Genomic DNA, 21,855 nt, shown 5'->3' on the forward strand with positions numbered 1-21,855 from the left:
TCTCTCTCTGCTTAAACAACTTGTTTGAACCGCACTTCAATTCTTGTGTTTCCTTCATAGGTGCCTCTTAAGAATAAGTCCATCTTTTCGGGGGCTTTGTTTCAGTATCTAGAAGAGAACAAAAAATGGAGGAATCGTTTTCTCTTTATTCCTGACTCCTATAACATCAACTATTATGATAACAAACAGGTAATGAGTTTAATGAAAACTCAACAAAATTCAACAAAATTAACTACATTTTAGTAGTAATTGATTAATATTATCTGCCAGGTCACCTAAGCAACTTTTTGGCCAAATAATTAAAAAAGGCCTTTGCTGATAATCATGCATTTAACGTTTTTTTTAATATATAAATATATATAAAAATAATATATTTTTGTGTTAAGTACATGTTTGATGATTCCAGAAGTTTTACTAATTAAATAAATAGTTTTTATTTAATAAGATTAATGAATGACAAAATAAAAGGAATAATATATGAGTTATATAAGTCATATATTATTAATTTATTTTGTCAAGTAACAACAATTATTCATTAATTTGTTTGTTTAAATGAATTAAACTGCTGAAATGTCCTATATACTTTATCTGTTTCGGTTGATTTAGGCCCATGACAGAGGGCTGCATCCTAAAGGCACCATCAACTGTGCTGGCTACAGGGTCTTGACCTCTATGGAGGAATATCTCGAGCTCCTTAACACCAGCCTACCAGGTCAGTCAAAAGGAGAGAGTGGAAAATGAGAAAGGAAGATGGGAAAACCTCAGGGAGGAATGAGAGTTCTTAAAGGAATGTTCCTAATGGAAAGTTCTATAAAGAAAGCTCTGTAAAACTGTGCGAAAGTCACTGGCTTACTGGTTTTACTTGGGTCACATTGTCATGACAATAAAGTTGAAAGATTAGATAACTTTACATAGACAAGGTCTGTAAGCGATTCTGTCACACAAGACTCTTGTAAACACGTATAATGTTTAAGTCATGTGGCTCTGACATTTAAAACCATATGTGTTTATTACCCAGCCCTGTGTACTTGCACTGTAAGTATATATATATTTATTGTATTGAACCTGCAGCCTGTATTTTAAATAAATGGAGAGTAATGTTGAGCCAGAGTCCAGATTAGAAGTGATGAAATGGAGTGTGAAGAAATGCACTGTGATCTTTGTATGTTGTACAGCTGTGATCATGATGGCTGTAGAGATCTTCTCATCGGGCCATATTTAATAGAATATTATTGAATCATGCAACATGCGTTTTCCAGGTGTAAAAGCTAAAGTTGGCAGTTCTCCATTCCTGAAATGTGCGACGCAGTTTCCCCTCATCCTCTGGCACCCTTATGCTCGCCACTACTATTTCTGCGTGGTGACCGAGAAGGAGCAGCAGAAGTGGAACGCCGTCTTTCAAGACTGCGTCCGACACACCAACAATGGTGAGTCTTAACCCTGTTGTTAAAAAGGATCATACTAATTTCAAGTTTGAGACATCCAAGTTTCCACATCCCCTCTGTCACTTTAACACCCGGACACATATTCAAGGCATGGCTCTTTCATTAGGGTTATTGCTATTCTTTTGTTTGTTAGAATAAGCTGCATTCAAACTTGCTAGATTAACTGATGTGTTATTTCATTAATCACCTCTTTTAGACATCCTTTTATCAAAAAGGAAACTCGAGCGGAACGTTTGGCACGGTTGACTGTAGTCATTTGGCCTGTTTGATAATAGAAAGAATTTAACTGCTCAAGGCTGTAAAAAGAGTCCGATGAGATCATAGGGAAAGCTGGAGATGTGCTGCCATCATTCATTCCCTGTGTGTGAGAGCTCTATGACTGTTTATTCTGTAGAGCTTATGTAACTTTATATAATTAACAGAAACTATAGTATTTTATCGTAAATTGTCTCTTTCTGTGTTTTGTTTATGCCAATTAAATGAAATGTGATTTGAAAAGACCATTTATTTGTTGTATAATTCTAGTCAAAGTCAATTCCCAAACAAACATTTCGGTTATATTTCTAGACGATATGCTTGCATTTAAGTTTACAAATCTTTCTCAAGAATTTGCTTGTGTAAATCTAGTTACACCATGCCTAAAGGCTACTAGAAGGTTCATTGTTACTGTGAGAGTTTCCCTTTCACAGTGATGTCACTGTCAGATTACTTGATAACCTGTTTGTTAAGCCACTAAAAACAAGTGTATACTTGTTTGTTAAACTTATCGAGGTTATGTCAACTGGTTGGTGGGCCCTTATGGTTTTGCACTGATAAAAAATATCCTGTTAAATTCAATGTTAAAAATTCTATGACAACGTTTCAGTTATTGTTGGATGGCATATTTGGGCCTGTAAATTTACCATTTATAGCCATACATTTAATTTACTGATATAATGTTAATTTACCAAGCTGCTTGAACTACAAAAATCAGCTTTTCATCTTCGAATGTAACCACCATAATAATACAGGTGGTACAAAGCCACATGATGACGAGTTCATCGGAAATGGTCTTTTCATAAAACATGACCAATATGTTTACATTGGCCACCATCAGGGAAAACACATGACACTAAAGTAATGATGAATTAAAATAGCAGAAAATGGAACTCAAACTCAACATGCCATATACATATTACTGATGACAAAAATAAGAAACTAAATTATTTATTGAAAATATAATCATATGTGATGTCACACACACACACACACACTTTGTATTGTAATTCATAGTTTTTACTTCCACAATCCACAAATGTAACAGTATTTTGCAGTAAAAGTACATGTAATGTGATTTCCACATTTCACCATACTGTGTGTATTTATAATATAATATATTATAATATAATATATATATATTAGGGCTGTCAAACGATTAATCGCGATTAATCGCATCCAAAATAAAAGTTTGTTTTTACATAATATATGTGTGTGTGTACGGTGTATAATTATTTTCTATATATAAATACACACACGCATGTATATATTTAAGAAATATTTGCATGTATATACTGTGTATATATATTTATATTATATATAATTTATATTATATATAAATATTTTATATATAAATAACACATTTTTCTTAAATATATATGCATGTGTGTGTATTTATATATAGAAAATAATTATACTCCATACACACATATATATTATGTAAACACAAACTTTTATTTTGGATGCGATTAATCGCGATTAATCGTTTGACAGCCCTAATATATATATATAGAGGTGGGCATAGATAAATTTTTTTAATCTAGATTAATTTTGAAATTAATCTAGATTAATCTAGATTAAAATGGCTCATTTGAATTCTGCCGAAGGCATTCAGAATATGTGTGCTACCCAAATAATGACTATAAAAGTAAGTCTTTGAGAACGGGTTTCTGGGCGATGGGCGATATGGCCTAAAATCCATATTGTGATATACATTGCAGCCTCTTGTGATAACGATATTATAATTTTTCATTTCATTTCGTTTATTTGGTTTATCACTAACAAATATACAATAACAAATATTCAACTCATCATATACATAACTTTTGATTAAACCAAAGGGTATAGGCTGAAGCTCAAGGCTTATTAACGCCTATCCCTCTCAATTTTCACAAACAGTCAAACAGTGCTCAATTCTCTTCTTGCAAACATTTGAAACAACAAAGTCATAGAAATTGATTACCCGAAACTTATCTATATGAAAGTATCATCTTGTTTCTTAGGAGCCTTTTAAATCCACTTATTGTTTGTGTCAATTTAAGGTCTATATGCAAACAATTCCATAAATTCACTCCTTTTACAGAGATAGTTCTGCATCTAATATTTGTTCGTACCTTCAGTTTTTTAAACAAACATGTTCCTTTTAACTCATACTTACAATAACGTTTCTCTAACATACTCAAAATTTTATCAGGCAGCATTTTATAATATGCTTTATACATTGTCAATGTAACCTTGTAATCCACTAAATCATAGAATTTTAAAATGTTTATGTATGATCCCTATATTGTGATCTTGTGATGATAATAAAACCATTTCAGAACAGGTTACACAGACCCTGCTAAACAACTGCTAAATGTATTATTATTTTTTTTTTTAAAGGGTGTATGTAGTTTTGAGAACATATATTGCGCAAAACTGTAAGTATACAACATAATTTTGCAGATAAATAAAATTTAAGTACACTAGCTGCAGAGACTTAAGTAGGTCTAATGTTTATTATGGCTTGGAGCTTATGAAACCCCACATTTAAAATTAGAATATTGTCTAACTGATGTCTTTTCAGTTAAAAAGAAACACAACAACGATTCTTAAAATCGGGCGCAGACAGAGATTATGTGCTACACCACTAAGATATATTGGGAATAATACGCGCACGCTGGTATTCAGTGATATGTTTCGTTTTGAATTTGAGGTGGTAGAACGGATTAGTCGTGTGTTAACTTACCGAACTGTGACCCCACACACTCTGTCTATATAGTTTGCTGCTGCTCGTTGGACGGCTTAAATCCAAACCTTTCTTTCACTTTCAAAACCAAAGCTTTCACTTTCAGCAGTTTACTTAAGATGACGACCGGGTTTACCTTGCGGCCGCGGGTAGATTGCGTCATCGTATAGAGGCAGCTCCCAACCCAATTTTCAGAATAGATTAACGGCGATATTTTTTTTATCGTGCGATAAGAGTCTCGCGTTAACGCAGCACGTTAACGCCGATAACGGCCCACCACTAATATATATATATATTAGAGGTGGGCATAGATTATTTTTTTTAATCTAGATTAATCTAGATTAATTTTGAAATTAATCTAGATTAATCTAGATTAAAATGGCTCATTTGAATTCTGCCGAAGGCATTCAGAATACGTGTGCTACCCAAATAATGACTATAAAAGTAAGTCTTTGAGAACGGGTTTCTCAAGCCAGGTGGCGCATTAGACCAGGGGCTCATCTCCTGTTTCCAAAATGCATCACAAACTGCTTGATAAAGCTGTTCTACTCATAGACTGTAAAAGGTTACTACTGTACTGTTACCGTCCGTAGGCAACATTAGGTAGGCCTATGTTATTATCAACTACTATAGGCTATCAATTAGGGATGGGCGATATGGCCTAAAATCTATACTGTGATATACATTGCAGCCTCTTGCGATAACGATATACAGTATATTATAATAAAACCATTTCAGAACAGGTTACACAGACCCTGCTAAACAACTGCTAAATGTATTTTTTTTAAAGGGTGTATGTAGTTTTGAGAACATATATTGTGCAAAACTGTAAGTATACAACATAATTTTGCAGATAAATAAAATTTAAGTACACTAGCTGCAGAGACTTAAGTAGGTCTAATGTTTATTATAGCTTTGAGCTTATGAAACCCCAAATTTAAAGTGATAATATTGTCTAACTGATGTCTTTTCAGTTAAAAAGAAACACAACAACGAATCTTAAAATCGGGCATAGACAGAGATTATGTGTTAACGTTACACCACTAAGATATATTGGAATGAGAATAATACGCGCGCGCTGGTATTCAGTGATATCATGTTTCGTTTTGAATTTGAGGTGGTAGAACGGATTAGTCGTGTGTTAACTTACCGAACCGTTACCCCACACACTCTGTCTATAGTTTGCTGCTGTTTGTCGGACGGCTTAAATCCGAACCAAGTCCAAATAATGGATGTTGCAGCTTTCACTTTCAGCCGTGTTTACTTAAGATGACGACGAATATGCGTATGCGAGGTTTACCTCGCGGCCGCGGGTAGATTGCGTCATCATCTCCCAACCCAATTTGGGGAATAGATTAACGGCGATATTTTTTTTATCGCGCGATAAGAGTCTCGCGTTAACGCAGCGCGTTAACGCCGATAACGGCCCACCACTAATATATATATATATATATATATATATATATATATATATATATATATATATATATATATATACACATATACATATACATATACATATACATACATAGTAGTTTTCATAGGGTGCTGTGCCCCGCTTATAGTATAACCTACTCATTGGGCCTGGGGGAAAGGGGTCTGACAGTGTTGACACTAATTGATGTCATTGAAAATTCAGTCTTGTTGTATGTATTGTATTGTAAATGTTTGGTCGTGAGGTTCTCTGTGTCTCATAGACGACTCATGATAGCTTCTACGTCTACTAGAGCTGTTTTCTCTCTGCTGTAGTCCAGATTCCAGAGTGGTCACAGCTGGGGCTGTCAACCCATAATTCAGTTTGGATGGGAGGCTGCCGAGAGGGGAATGCACACTTGCGGCGAGGGCAGTAATGTCCCCTGGGCTATTAAGGCGGCCATCTAAAAGTGCGTGTGTGTGCGTTAGAGTTAGCCAAATCCCTGCTGCGTGTAGTATGTTCTGAATGCAAGCACATCTGCAGAGCCCCATTTTTCCCAAATAAGGGCTGGTTCAGTTCTGGTTAAGTTCTTTGCTATTCATTAGCCAGTTTTTGATGCTCTCTGATATATTTAAATTGTGTTAGACTCTGTAATGTTCTATTCTCACTGTTTGGTAAGAAGGTTAGATGTTAGCAGAGACTGCGCTTCTAGAGTGGTGACATTGACCATTTTGACATCACATAATAAAGAGGAATCTCCTCTCTCTCTCGCTCTTTCTCTCAGGCGCTCTCTCTCTGTCTCTATCACAGATACTAATAGGAGTGGATAAGTGGTTTTCTTTTTTGGCTTTTGATGATGCATAAACCCCGTTGTGCTTAATTTCTGGAATTTATCTAAACACAGATACTGAACTGTTTAAGCAGTATTGATTGCAGAACAAATGTTCTTTGTATGTACCTGGCCCCTGCAGTTTAAGGCAAACTCTGCAGAAGGAGTGTAGGTTTGAATCACGTAATGGGCTGCAATTCATAATTTGACCACTGATGTAATTGCCCTTCCCTTTTACCTGTCAAAATCACACGTTCATTATGTAAGTACTGTAATTATGTTAAGTACTGTCCTGGTACAGTCATTATTTTGTGAGCTTGTTGTGAGTGGCAGCTTTTTTCAAATCTACTTTGCTACAGCAAAAGTAATCAGTTAAGTTGACCTGAGTTGCCAATGTGAGTTTGCAGTCCAAATTTAATGTTAAGAGATAAAAAAGACAGTACCTTGAAATGATGGAAAGAATCATCTTTCTAAATGGTCTGATTCACAATAAAATGACTTGTATAAGCCAGTTATTTGTAATAAATTCAAAACATACAGCATACAGTGTTGTCCGATTCACAGACATGACTCAAATGACTCTAAATTCACAAACACTCAGAAACTCATGAGTTACTTTGAATCAAGTTTAAATCAGTCTGACAAATCCTTCATTAAATGAACTCACTGAACTGTAGATTATTATTACTTTCAGTGATGTCTGTCTTGAAGCAAAGCAAGCTTTGAGTAGCCTTCTCAAAAATGTTAAAGCTTAAATCATTATCATTGCTGACTGATTAACCATGACCATGATTTAATAGATGCATTTGGATCAGACGTTTTTTTTTTAAATAAATAATATTTTAATTAATATATTGTTCATTAAATTAAAATATTTGGGTTATTAATCAAAACACAGGTTGCTTTAATTTTTTTTTTTTTTTGTGCATTGACTATAAACAGGGCTTACATTAACTTTTTTGCTTACCAGCCACTGTGGCTAGTGTTTTTAGTGGTTGTGGCTAGTTACTAGCCACTCAGCATTTTCACTGGCCACAATTTTGACATCAGTACCATGGGGAAAAACTGCCATATAGATATTTTTAATATTATCTCATAATTTGGCAGCAGGGCTGCTGTCACTTTAAGACCTAAAGCACAGACCTATAATACTGTTTATGTTCACTTAAAACATAACTGACTGTATTAATGTGAATACTCGCCAAGACCAGCGTTTTGACATTATAGTGTTTTGTGTGTATTTGAATGTTTAAGCACAATAAGCAGCGAAGAATAACACAATTAGTACTGAGAGGCTGCACAAAATCTGCTGGGAATTAGTAAAATTATGGGCAATATGCGCAATCCCACGTCATAATTCAAGCCTTGTAACAGCAACAATATTCATCCGGAGAAAATGAAATGAGTGAGTGAGGTGAGGCGGGTTTTTGTGTCAACTCCGTCAGAGGGATGAGAGAACGAGAAAGCGCAGCTGGTATTGTGTATCTCTCCTTGAGTATTGGAAGCGTTTCAGATATTTCCGTGTAGATACAGTATGTATCAAAATCTATATTTTTGACAACACTATTGCGCTTAGTTTATTATTTCAGGTGCCTTTTTAAAAGACTACAATTGAAAAATGTATATATTATATATAAAATTAAACCCGTCAAAGTGGCAGTAGGAGTGACTGCGCTACACGCCACTGCTGAAATCCACCCGCATTTGGCGGGTGTTAATGTCAAGCCCTGACTATAAATATTATACATAGTCAATAAAATGTAGTTAAGTAGACTAATGTCTCTTTATTTATTTGAAATTAGATGGCTCTAACAGATTTTTTTTTGTGTGTGTGTTGAGTAATGCAAGTTTATTTGGCACAACTTCTGCTGAGGATTAAAGCATCTAAACAGAAAACAGGAGCCAGGCACATGCCTTCGATATGGTCGTGGTAAGCATTGTGTTGGATCGGTGTTGGTTCAAATTGCACTTCATTAGCTCTCTATTAAGAGCTAGATGTTATGTGTAACTCAATATATTAAGTTGCTTGTAACAGCTAATCTGTGTCCCAAAAGGTGGCAGGACTCTAGGATCCAGGAACATGCAGTGCTCCAACAGGACAGTGTTATTCTGTGAATGAATGCCCAGAGGAGTAAACCCAAGCGTGCATGAACAGAGTTAGATCAGGGCTGGATCCTGACAAGTCTTAGCTTGTTTTTGGAAGTGCATCATTTAGACTGCTTAATCCTAAAGCTGTCAAAGCAATCCATCCTTCTACCGTACTTTACTAGACGTTAGGGTTGGGTATCGTTTGGGTTTTTTAAACGATACAGGTGGCAAATCGATATTTTTAAAATGGTACCAGTGCCTGAACCGATACTTCCAAAAAAAAGAACCACAAAACGATGGTGAATGACATTAATTATTAATACTAATATTAATAGTAATAATTATTACAATAATAATAAAAAAAGTTAAAGTATACTTAAATATATTAATATAATTAAAAACAAATTTATATAACAAATTCACAATAGCCACTATTGTAGCCACATAATAGCCAATAACCTAACCCACCTAACCCACCTAACCCAACTACAATAATTTAACTTAAATAAGTTACAGTACTAAATAATAACAGCAAAGTAGTCGGTATTCTTGGTATGCTATAAACCAGTTCAAGTTTCAGCAATTCTTTTGCAGAAATATGACCAAAATTGCCGTCTCTGGCAAAATATAACACCTCTCCTGACTTATTGCATGTCCTGCACAAGGTGACCGTTATTTTAGAACGCATCACCTTGTTATTTCCATGGTGACGGGTCATGCTTCTCACGTGACACACCACAGCCAATAGTAATAATGCGCGATGGGCGCCGCCATGTTAGTTTGCACCGCAGTTCAGAAAATTGAATTTGTTGCATTTACAACACATCAATTCATCACAATAGATTAAACTATATAGTTAACTATAAAATGTGTCTCTGATATGAATAAAACAGTCAAATTATAATTGAAAGTATTATTTCACGCTTCCATACATCAATGTGTGTTTAACAAACTATAAATGTATTTTTTTGCTAGTACTTCTGTGCATTTAAATGCCTGAAACCTAAAATAAACATTATGTGGTTGAAAACACTGAATCGTTGTGATATGTGAAAAGTGCTGACTTAGCACGTCCATCTCTGACTCAGCGCCAGCCAAAGCACGAAAGCACGTTTGTATTTAGCAGTTGATCGTGTGATCTGATGCACTGAATATTTCAATCGACAGCTCAGGCATTTAAACTGGCACCGAAATCTGCGTTCTGATTCGGTCCGGGTACATACCGGTTATATAGGTACGGTTTCGGTACCCAACCCTAGACGTTGCTGCAAGTATACTGGCTGGTTGACTTCTGTGAGCCTGTGCTGTCATGAGCAATCTGTTTGGACTGGCGAGCCAGTAAAGTCTGGTATGCGACAGCAATTAATTGAACCATTCTGTCCTTTTTGTTCTTCTGATCTTCCCTGTGTGATTTTTGGCTTGGGCGAGGGAGGCTTTAATGTCTAAAAAGGAGCAATTCAGCCTCTGGGCAGGTCACAAATCATACTTTGCTGTAAATTGTGTTATTTATGGTCATGAGGTGGCCTACATGAAGTAGCTAGACTGTGACTCACATCCCACTTTTAGCTTTAAGGGGGGGTGGGGTGGGGTGGGGGTTATAAAACTATGCAAATTTTACATATTAAAGAATGGGATTTTCTTCATCTATGGTTTAAAAAATATGTTTCCCAACTAGGGTACCCTCAGTTCATCTCGGCCATTTCCACCACTGTATATGGTACGTGTCAATCTTGGAAAGGTTTTATTGGCCAACCTAACAGGTTTACAGGCATGTTAATGAATTGAGTCCAGGTGGTTTAAAACCTCTCCAGTGTCCAGACACAAAGTTGCTCTTTGAAATACTATTAAATGTCACCGTAAAGGCCTTAGTGACAACCTGAAAGAAACTACACCAATATGAAGAAATAGTCAGAATAATTTGAATTTCTGAACACTTAAACACGAGTATTTACACAGTTACTTGATGACTGAAAGGGATAAAAATGTGAAACCTCATAGTTTGAACTTGGTGTTATCTGAACCAAGTCTCCTGTTGTGTAAGGTATTTACCAGCTCATTGGTGTCATTAGGCCATGGTGCGTAAAGAGGAATTTATTTTCACCAAAGATCCTCATTTTTCTCTCATTGTACTTTGATCATCTGGTGTTTTTGGACTTGAGATCAGTTGTTTTCGTGGCGACCACGCCAGAATAAGCGACCCGTAACGCTTGTTCTCTTGTTTTTTCATAACACCTCTCAGGTTCTCCCCACATGTTCATAAATATGCTGGCCCATGTGTGGACTATTTTTTTTTTTTTATTATTATATAGGTTTTATTATATATATTGCTTGAAAAAACAGCTTGTAATGCTTTTCTTTTTATTTTTGCATAACAACTCTCTCTCCACGTTCAAAAATATTCTTGAATATGTGTGCATTTTTGTTTTTTCTTATATTCTTTTTATTACTTCTAAATAAACTGTTATTCTCTCGTTTTTTCATAAAAATTCTCCGGCTCTTCCCACGTGTTCATAAATACGCTTGCTCATGTGTGCATGTACTCACAAAGGCATCAAGCTGTGCTGATGTGGAGTGCTGTACTTCCTGTCTGTTCTCCTCCACAGCCCCCCACACCCAGCCTGCTTGAACTTCCTGTCTTTGTAAGGGTTCAGGCACTCGCACACACATCGTATGTACAGGAGGCTTTTGCCATATGTGGACTTTTAGAGTGTCATCATAACTGACATAGGCTATAGATTTGAGCAGCAGCTTGTCAAACTGTCTCAAAAACCATGTCAGATTCATACTTCAGCTGGATGAGTCCCCTATGACTCTTCAGTTTACTGTGGCAACTATAGCATTGTTTAGGGAACTACCATGGTAACTGATGAGGCAATGCTTCCTGTTGACCACGGTGACCAAAGCAGATTGAAGTCTGTGGTTTGATGGGAAAATCTGATTGTGAGATGTGTATATAAATATGACCCTTCTTTCATTGTGTGTCACCTCTTCTTTTCACTTCTCTAAATTGAGAGGAACTGTACCATGCTTATGCTATTATGTCATTCTATTCAGAAATTGTTTATGGTGTTTGATTCTTGATTTGTTAAAGTTTTTTTTGTTATTTTCTGGGATATATTGATGATGATGATGATGTTCTCTTCTCAGGACTGCCTGAAGAATGTAAAGTTCAGACCCCGGCATTCACAGACGCAGTGCGACTTTATCGGCAGGCCCATGGTCATTATGGAACCTGGGACATGATGTGTGGGACGCCTCCACAGGTAAAACACACTTGTGCTTGTATGTATGTACAGCTCTTGCAAGATCCCTTGTGTTCTTGAACAGGAGTTCTCAACCTATTTTCTTTGGAGATATTTGAATTTATTTATTTTACATGTCACTCCACCCAAGTAGCAGTGCTTAGCCTTCTGAGAATATAGTTCCCAGTATCATGTATACGGTTAGAAGATGGCTGTGTCTCATGTGACCTTGTTATTTGTACACGCTGTGACTATACAAATCACAACATGTAAATAGGAAAATGTTGGCGTTATTTTGTCACTTATTGGGAGCAGTATGCTAGCTGGAGCTGTTTACCTCCAGTCTTTGTGCTAAGCTAGGCTAGCAGTGGGTGTGTCAGACAGAGTTACGGCACGCAAGGAGATGAGAAGGGTATGTGTGAACTCTGGGGGATACGGTGAATAAGCTAAAGTCCCAAAAAGTCGGCTTGTTCCTTTAAACAATGTGCTAAAAAAACAAAACAATCAATCCAGTTATCTAGTGATCTTACATCAAGGTTGGGAACAGTAGTACCGTAAATTTCTCTTCTTTTTTTTTTGAGTGAAAAAAGACATTTAGGTTGGTGGAAAATGTGTCACAGTTATTGTTTGGGCCATAATAGAATAGCATGAATGTCAGAGCTAAATTGATTCACAGGACGTGAACCATTTCAAATCGTGGTGTCCCTGTAGAAAACTTTTTGTGTAGCATCAGAGAAAGAGGATGGCAGGGTGGGCTTTATAAGTATCTATCAGCTTTATTATATATAAAATATTGAAATTGATGTGATAAATACTGAAAATAGATACTCATATTAAAAGAAGAAAAAAAGTAAATTATTCTGCATTGACATTTATACAGACAACACTGACCGAATGAGTGAAGAAATAGAATATAAACAGTGTTAAAGGAATCTGACCTTGCTTGGCAGGGAGATCTTTTGTCATTGTGAATTGGAACTCTGTAACATGAATTTAATTATTTATACTCTGGCTAATTAGCCAGCTCCATCATATAATCTGATAAAGAAATATATTGAAAGTATAAAGCTAAAAATGTAGCATGTCATTGTTTAGCATGTGATCCTCCTGGCAGCATCACAGCAGTATTGTTTTTTTTTCTTTTCTTGAGTTGTGAAACGGCATTGTTTTCTCTTTTGAGCAAGTAAAAAAAAAGAAAGAAAGAAAGAAAGGAAAAAAAACAGAGATATATCATGTGAAAGACGCAGGAGTGTGACCTCAAGTAACTTGACTCTAGATTTGTAGGGAACAGATTAGCCATGTTCACAGTATTTCTATCTGAATAATAGAGATTAAGCCTACACAGGTTTATTTTTCTTGTAAGGCAGTAACAAAAGTCCTCTAGGTTTTCGGGGGAAGTCACAATAAAAGGTTTAATGGTATATGATCAGGCTCCAGACCAGTCTGGCAGTAGTAAATTTGTATTGTGCTTCAGACAAGAATATAATGGCAATGAGTTAATGTAGCCTCCAGGCCTATATGATCCAGATCTGTCACTCAAACACATACTGTTGACTTTATCAATTTTCAGGAATTATTTTTATGCTGGTTTTCAAGAAATGCACGTTAAAGTGTTTCATACCCATTCTGTTGTTTTCCGATCATATTCTCAGATCCTCGCCAACTTAGTCATGGAGACCCTCCTCGCTGAGATGAGAGACCTCATCACCCCCAAACTGAAGGGCAAGATGCATGAGAGACAGAGGAATTGGATGTTGGTACGTCATTCGTTTGAGATTTTTTTTAATTTTTTTATATATATATATTTCATTAATAAACAAGTAAATAAATGTTATTTTACAGTGTGATACTGTAAAATAACTGTAGGATTTACCTCTACTTATTTACTCTACTACTTATTAATGCTAATAGGGAGACTTTGCATGGGATGCAACTTTATTTCATTATAGAGAATTATATGTGGGTCTTTACTGTACCTCTGTGGCAGTATCCCAGAAGCACTGTAAGGTCTTTTTAGGAGGATATATGGCCGGTTGCATAAACTGCTTAGACTAGTCTTACAAGTTAATCATCTATTTTTTTCTTCAAGACTGGTTGCATAAAAGATAGATTGGTCTAATTTAAATCCGAAAGTAAGACCGTTACCCCTTGGTTAACATAGAGACTGTTTGTGCAACTGGCCCCTGGACTTTCTATTCTACAACAACCTGGATGTATTACAATGGCTTATGTTTGATTTGTGGTCAGATATCAGATGCAGTGTACGGGCTGGTTCAGAGCCAGGCTCAGGCGCAATATGAAGCAGTAGTGCAGAGCTGTGAAGCAGGACGCCCCCCACTGGAAACCACCATCCGCACGGACATGGACCAGATCATCACTTCCAAAGAACATGTGACCAGCAAAATAAGAGGTAGCTTTAATTGGTGATTTATTCCTTTATTTATCTTTATCAAGTGACACAAATAGGACACTTGTGACTTACCCGGAAATAAAACTCACAGATGTTTATCCGAGGAAAACTGACATCAGATCATATCAGGTTTCTGGTGATTCACTTTCAAGGAAATTTATTTAAAAGGGGTTGTGAAAGAAGGCAGACGATAACTGACATTTTTACAGCTTATTGATAAATGAAGATGACGTTCATCATGATAGTGTTCCTCTGAAATCACTGACGCATCTTTTTCTGCTTATCCTTTCTACTTTTTTTTTTTTTTTTTTTTTTTTTTATCAATATAAATATTGTATATTTATTTTTTCTGTTTATTTTAATATTTTGATAATCTAGCACTAACGTAGAGGGATAGCGATAGATTATGGCAAAGATTTAACCCTTTAAAAACACAATGCCTTGAGGTTAGTTTTTGTGCACCTTAAAGGATAGCAGATTTCTTTAAGTAATATAATCATATTTATACTGTATTTAACTACACACTATAATGTTGTGATACCTAAAGTCACTTTAACCTTTTTACTTCTTCCTCTCAGAAAAAGGAAAAGTTTACTTATATGTACATTTAATACTAATATGCAAAATTTCGGGATAAATAAGTTACAAATCTGTACCGTTTTGAAAGGGTACAGCTTTTGTACTTTTTTCTTTTTTTTTCTTTTTTTTTTTGGAGAGAGGATCGCTACATTGTTTTTTTACTTGGTTGTTTATTCTCTCTCTCTTTTTAGTAGCTTTAATGTTATAGTATTTATAATATCATCCATAACATGAAAATAATTATCGGCTTATTGTATTGGCCAGATTTTGCATATCAGTGCATCCCTAACCTTTAATCATTATGCAATTGAATGATTTTTTTTTTTCTTTTTTTTTCTGTTTGTCTGTAGGTCTTGTGCTGCCCAAGGCAGAGAAGCTTCTGAAGGTGAGCATCCAGCCGTACATCAGCTCAATCCTGGAAGCACTGATGGAGCCCACCAGCAGAGGCTTCTTCGAGGTGCGAGACTTGTTCTTCAGAGAGCTGGTGGACATGAGCAAGAACCTCATCAATGATGGCAATAAGGAAAAACTCGGGGAGGTAACGCATGAAAAGTTTAACTGGATTGTTATTATTTTTTTGTCCCCTCCTGACACTGTTATGGAATCTCGTTTCCGCCACGGAATAAAACAATTTAAAAGATAATTGCGACTTTTTTTCCCGCACAATTCTGGCTTTTTTCTCTCACAAGATATAAACTCACAATTGCTAGTTACATAGTCAGAAATTTTTTGTTCTGACTTTTGTTCTGAAAAAAAAAACTTTTGTCATGAAAAGTTTTTCATGACTCATGCAACCTATTGGCATTGATAGGACAACCTATGGAAGCTCGTTTCCGCCACTAAATAAAAAGTAATTGCGACTTTTTACCTCACAATTCTGCCTTTTTTTTTTTTGTTGCAATTGCGAGTTTACGTCTCGCAATTCTGACCTTTTTTTCAGAATTGCGTGATATAAACTCGCAATAGCGAGTTATAAAGTCAGAATTGCAAGATATAAAGTCGTAATTGCGCGTTATAAAGTCAAAATCTTTTTTCCCCCTCAGAATTGGACTTTATAACTCGCAATTGCGAGTTTATATTTCAATTCTAAAAAAAGAAGTCAGAATTGCGGGATATAAACTCGCAATTGCAGCAAAAAAAGGCAGAATTGTGAGGTAAAAAGTCGCAATAACTTTTTATTTAGTGGCGGAAATGAGCTTCCATAGGTTGTACTAGGGCTGTCACTTTTGAGAAAAATCTAATTTGAACGGGTATCAAATATCAAGCAATGTATTCGAATATATTCGAATATCTACGAATGGATGGTAACTTGACAGGTGAGCGCGAAGATTGGATCGAGGATGCGTAAGTAAACCGTTTTTTGCAAATTCGGCAAACAATAAAATAAAAAACAAACGGTCTAATCATAGACTGTAAAAAATGCGCCACACATTGCACTTTAAAAACCGAATAGTTTATTTATAATTCGATTACGGATACTTCACGTCATGTTCGAATGCATATTCGAATATCGAATAAAAGGTGACAGCCCTAGGTTGTACTATCAGTGCCAATAGGTTGCATGAGTCATGAAAAACTTTTAACATCACTTAAAACTCTTTTGTCTTTGGTGTCCAGCACATGGAGAAGATCTCCATGCTAGCCTTCCATCCTGTAAAGATGCAAAGCTGCTATGAGAAAATGGAGACTCTGAGTTTAGAGGGACTGCAGCAGCGCTTTGACGTTTCCAGCCCCTCCGTGTTTGTCCAGAGAGCTCAAATCCTAATGCGAGAGGTCAGTCATCTTTGAACCAAGAACAGCAGCAAACTCAGAAGAATTTCCTTCTATAAACTACCAACACTAATACTGGCAAATACTGTAAAACATGCAAATAACTCAGATGTGTGGTACATGTTTGTACTTTGTTGCTAGTACTGCACATCTTAGTTATTTGCATGCATTTATGCAATCAGGATGGTTTGTTATATTGCAGCAGTTTTGAAGAAGTATACAAATGTCTCTGTAAGGGGGGTGGGGGGGGGCTTTGTGCTTTTGTAGGTAAAACAAGCGGTTTGTGTGTGTCTATGTGCTGCTTCGTGAGTTTGGTTTGCGGTTTTGTTGTGTATGAAACCGAGGAGGTATGTGCTGTTGTGGTAGAGATGTTAAACCTCATTTTGGTCACTAAATTACATAGTTACAGTTTTAAAGACTAGCATATGACTGCTGATTGTGAGCACAAGAACACCATTCATTAGCACTTTATATAAAATACAGTTTTGCTACAGAGACGCATAATATCAGAGCACAGGGAGTGGAGAAACAAGACTAAACTTGAATTGTGAATTATCAAAATAATGTTGATCCACCCTTTCTGTGTGGTGAAATGTGCCCCCTTGTGGCAATATGGATTAACAGATGTTAGTCGCTTATGAAATCCCTGTTGTCTTTTTTGAAAAGTAATTTGTCTATGACCATTTATTTCCATGAATCCATGGACTTGAAATCATGCACTTGCTGACCTGAGAAAAGAACGACTCCAAAACAATTGCCTAATTTCTAGGAGATGCATGAAAATGATATGGGGGGAAAATCTGGGCAAAATGTGTGTAGTGAATCCCAGACTTAGGCATATGTCCATCTTTTTTATGCAGCAAATGGATGATGCGGTGTACACATTTGAGCAGCTCCTGCACCAGAGTTTGGAAGGCCAGGAAGGGGAGGATCTCTGCAAAACTATCCAGCGCTGTCAGGATCGTGTCATCAAGGTGAAACAGAAACAGTCCATCTACAGATCTGCACAATCATATCTTTTTGAACCAGCAGGTCCTTATTTGATATTAATAAATGTGTACCATTTTTATTTTTTAAATGCGATCCCTAGAAATATGACTATGACAGCAGCACGGTTCGTAAGAAGTTCTTCAGAGAGGCTCTTCTGCAGATATTCATCCCCTACATGCTGAAACAGCTCTCCCCATCATGCTCTGCTGTAAGTCCTGTCTCTGTTAATGCAATAATTCTTATAATATACAACTACTCATAATAATACAAGTTATTGTGTTGTTTTCGCAGGAACTCCCTCGTTTCCAGGAGCTAATTTTTGAGGATTTCTCTCGTTTCATTCTGGTGGAGAACATCTTTGAGGAAGTGGTGCTGCACACAGTAATGAAAGATATAATGATGGGTAAGACTTTTCAAAGAATGTGACCGTACAACCCAAACTATTAAAACGTTTAAAGTCACAATGGAAAGGAAGTAGCAGCAAATGTTTTATTCCATATTGTGACGTACATCCAAGCAAAACTAGTAAGATTATTGAAAAAGTAAACGGGGACTGGGTTCCATCCATTGGTTTTTGATTGGATGGAGGAAGATCTTAATGGGAGCTTGCGGTCGATTATTAGAAAGGATGGGGACTAACCCTGTAAAGCCTGAAATTTGAAATGATGAATGACAGTTTATTGAACCTTTAGACAATTTTTTTTAATATTTTGAATGTGTTTTATATAATATTGTAACACATAGTGAGAATAAGGAGCTCACACTCAAGGAAAAAAACACCTCAATTTTAGTCAGACCCAAACTGAGCAAAAATGTGCAATTTGGTGCAGTTGTTATTTATATGGCCAGTAGATAAGATTAAATTCTGATAGCTTATAATGTAAATTAATGAGAAAAGTATAGCAGACTGCTTGCATAAAGTCATAAATATCAGTTGTCACTCTATAACTCCCTGTAATATCTTGGTAAGATGTTTTTTGATATTTAATATTTAAATGCTTAGTTTTATGATCAAAGCTCTGTTGTTTTCATTGCAATACAATAAACGTTCCTCATAAACCTGATGGATCATATTTGATGTTTACATTTTAACATGATTTCCCCAAATCGTTAAAAAATATGATAATCAAGTAAACCTAAGTTACTTCAGTCAAGTAAACATTTATCTTGAAATATTACCAATGAAATATTTTATATTATAAAGTTCCGTTTAATTCATAAAAATCTTTAGAGATTTCACAGCAAAAAGACACGCGTACCATGAAGGAATTACACTAAAAGGGCTTTTACTTGAGTGCAGAAGGCATGTAGAAGATGATGTACATCAGGTTTTTCAGAAAAGTTTTGATCATGGTGATAATTTAGAGGCCTTCTGGAAAAGTCCAGCATACTGTAACGTCACCATCGAACGATTCTGACATTTTAATAAAAAGAAATAAAATGTGCACAGATGAATCATTCACAATAAGATCAATAAAATCCATTTAGAAAAAATCATAATCAAATCAAAGATGCATAAAAGGAATCAAATCATATCCTCCTACCTAAGATCTCACAAACTATCACATAGTACCTTTATGCAAACGTGTGTGTGGTCTTATCAACATTTCTTCTATGTTTCCAGCTGTGAAGGAAGCAGCCGTCCAGAGGAGACACAACCTGTACCGAGACAGCATCGTTTTGACCAACAGCGACCCTAACCTTCTCCTGCTGGGGGAGAACCCTCCTATCGACTGGGCTGAGGAGTACGGAGGAGGCCAAGAGGAGGTGGATGGAGAGAGCGCAGGAGATCATGAGGCTCAGAAGAGGCGCAGAATGAAGCAGGTGGTCTCCATGATCCAGTTGGAAGGCACCCCCTCAATGCTGCCCAATGAGTCGTGCCTGGAAGTGCCCGCCGTGGAGAATATTCCAGAGGAGGTGACGGAGGTACGTTCAGATGCCTCATTATCCCAAAAGTCAGAGGGGCAAGTGCCCAACGGAACCAAAGAGGATGTGAACAGAAATGCGGTTGAGGAGAAACCACCAACAAACAGAAGTACACTAAAAGAGGAAGAAAGCACAACAGAAAAGTCACTGCTGGACACAGAGAGCAAGTCAGCCATAGACTGTGCCATTCAGGAAATCAAGAACGCAGTACAGGAAGAGGAACATGAGCTCAGGACACAGAAAGCTGCAGAGTCATCATCCTCAAAAGAGGAATCTGCAGCTGAGGAGGTAGATTCCGCCCATAATTGCCAAGAAGGGGCACGACTAAACCAAGCAGACACAAACAAAGATACACCTTCAAGCACAGATCAGAAGCCTTTGGATTCACCAATAAGGGAAGTGGAAGTCATGTCGGCATCGGAACAACAGGAAAATCACATTACGGCAAGCACTCAAGACTGCCACATGGAAAAATCCATCGCTTCATCACAGCAGGATGACGGCGGATTCCAGTTGCCCGCTAATGAAGCAGAAGGGGAGGAGCATCAGACGGCAAAGGAGGAGTGCAGTGACTCCGAAACGGCTGAGGACACTGGGAAGGAAGAAAGTGCACATATGGATGACCAGTGAAATATCTCATAACTCTATTCATTATTGTGTTTGTGCCTGTAACCAGTGAGTAAATGTATCACCCACTGCTCTTAAAAGACTTTTGAATGAGTGACGGGAGCTTTTTTTGTCTGTAAACACTTACGTCCCACTACTCTTGACTGTATAGACATTTATTGTCTATTTTAACGTCCTTGTCTTTTTACGTGTGCACTGTCACAGTTTTTGCACTTAAAAAAATGTCACTCTCAGAGCTGGGCTCGGTTATATAAACACACCTTTGGTCAAAATGTCTTCATCTTTCTGTTCATAAATATGATATCCACTTTGATTAGAAATATCAGTTGCTATTTTAGTAGCTTTTCATTTTTGTGTGGTGCAGAATAACAGACTACAGAAGCATGATGCTTTTGATGCCTCATTGGTGCCTTATTTAAATTTGTCACATCTGATGCTTATTGCTTGTGATACAGTACCTGCCTTGCCAGAATTCAAACTATAAAGAAACTGATTTTTATTTTTTTCTTCATCATTTTGATGCAGAGGTCTGTTTTATGCTTAATTAGTTAGATTTTTTTTGTTGTTAAAAATGACACAAGGAAGTCTGATTTTTACCTTGTGAACAACTACTTGCTGGAATGCCAAACAAGCTGCTTCTAGTTTAAGTGTTGCTTACATTGGTGCAGCTGGTACAGTAAGCATTATTTTCTTAAACACTGCTGTCATTTGTTGTTATTTACAGAAGTGGCAGCATTGATTTTTTTTCTTTTTTTTTTCTTTTTTTTTTTTCTTTACCAGTTCAAACTAGTACAACTGACCATATAAGCCATTTCCTTATGGTGCTTTTCCTTAATTATTATTATTTTTTTATTTTTTTTCAATCTGATTTTTGTTTTTTCTTTGGTAATTGCATGTCAGTATCTTCTGAATCGCACATGCACTGTAGTATTTTTAGATAATGCAGAGGATACTGCGTAAAGGTTGTGGGTCCTAGTGGAGATATTTCTGTACAGGTCACTTTTGAAAAGGGGAATCCAGGAAATGAGAACCATCCAATTCATATTCACATCAGTACAACGCCACTGTTAGGGAACCAGAAAGTTATGTTAAGTATTTGTATTTCAAATTGAAATGACAAGCAAATTATTGATGTGCAAAATGTGTTTTCTATATATCTGGCCACAACAGCTTCCTATTTTCTTTCTTGCTGTTTTTAAAGTACAGTTTTATCTATGAAATGTCAACTGCTTTAAATTTTAATGAACGCAATTGGATATTTTTATTTATTAGTTACAGCACGTGGTACTATACTGTATCTTAACCTTTTTTTGTATCCTGCACAAATCCTTTTTTTGTGTGTGTGTTTGTTTCATTGTTATCTTTTGGAAAATAAACAATAATTACATAATCACTGACAGTTTATGTTTGTTGTTGTTGTTTGCTGAAAGTGAATAGTATTGAATATAGCAACATTTGTAGAAGAATGAATAAAACATACGATGTGGCATGATGTAGCTATGTGTCACACCAGCAGGCGGCAGTGCAAGCGCTTGTTTTGTTACCTGAGCGC

The 21,855-nt window shown here is 36.4% G+C and overlaps 1 protein-coding gene across 1 annotated transcript in view; it reads left to right on the top strand.

Moving 5' to 3' along the window:
• Positions 1-21,701, top strand: part of niban2b (niban apoptosis regulator 2b) — a 31,901-nt gene extending 10,200 nt beyond the window's left edge. The window contains exons 3-14 of the mRNA XM_079870394.1: positions 61-189; positions 607-712; positions 1,260-1,427; positions 11,907-12,022; positions 13,654-13,758; positions 14,249-14,411; positions 15,341-15,528; positions 16,608-16,763; positions 17,621-17,734; positions 17,851-17,958; positions 18,042-18,153; positions 19,375-21,701. Of these exons, the coding sequence (XP_079726520.1) occupies positions 61-189; positions 607-712; positions 1,260-1,427; positions 11,907-12,022; positions 13,654-13,758; positions 14,249-14,411; positions 15,341-15,528; positions 16,608-16,763; positions 17,621-17,734; positions 17,851-17,958; positions 18,042-18,153; positions 19,375-20,306 (2,397 nt within the window). The 3' untranslated portion in view covers positions 20,307-21,701. The remainder of the gene's footprint in view (positions 1-60; positions 190-606; positions 713-1,259; positions 1,428-11,906; positions 12,023-13,653; positions 13,759-14,248; positions 14,412-15,340; positions 15,529-16,607; positions 16,764-17,620; positions 17,735-17,850; positions 17,959-18,041; positions 18,154-19,374) is intronic.
• Positions 21,702-21,855: the final 154 nt, after the last annotated feature.

Source organism: Squalius cephalus (genome assembly GCF_949319135.1).
Source record: "Squalius cephalus genome assembly, chromosome: 5".
NCBI classification, from domain to species: Eukaryota; Metazoa; Chordata; class Actinopteri; order Cypriniformes; family Leuciscidae; genus Squalius; species Squalius cephalus.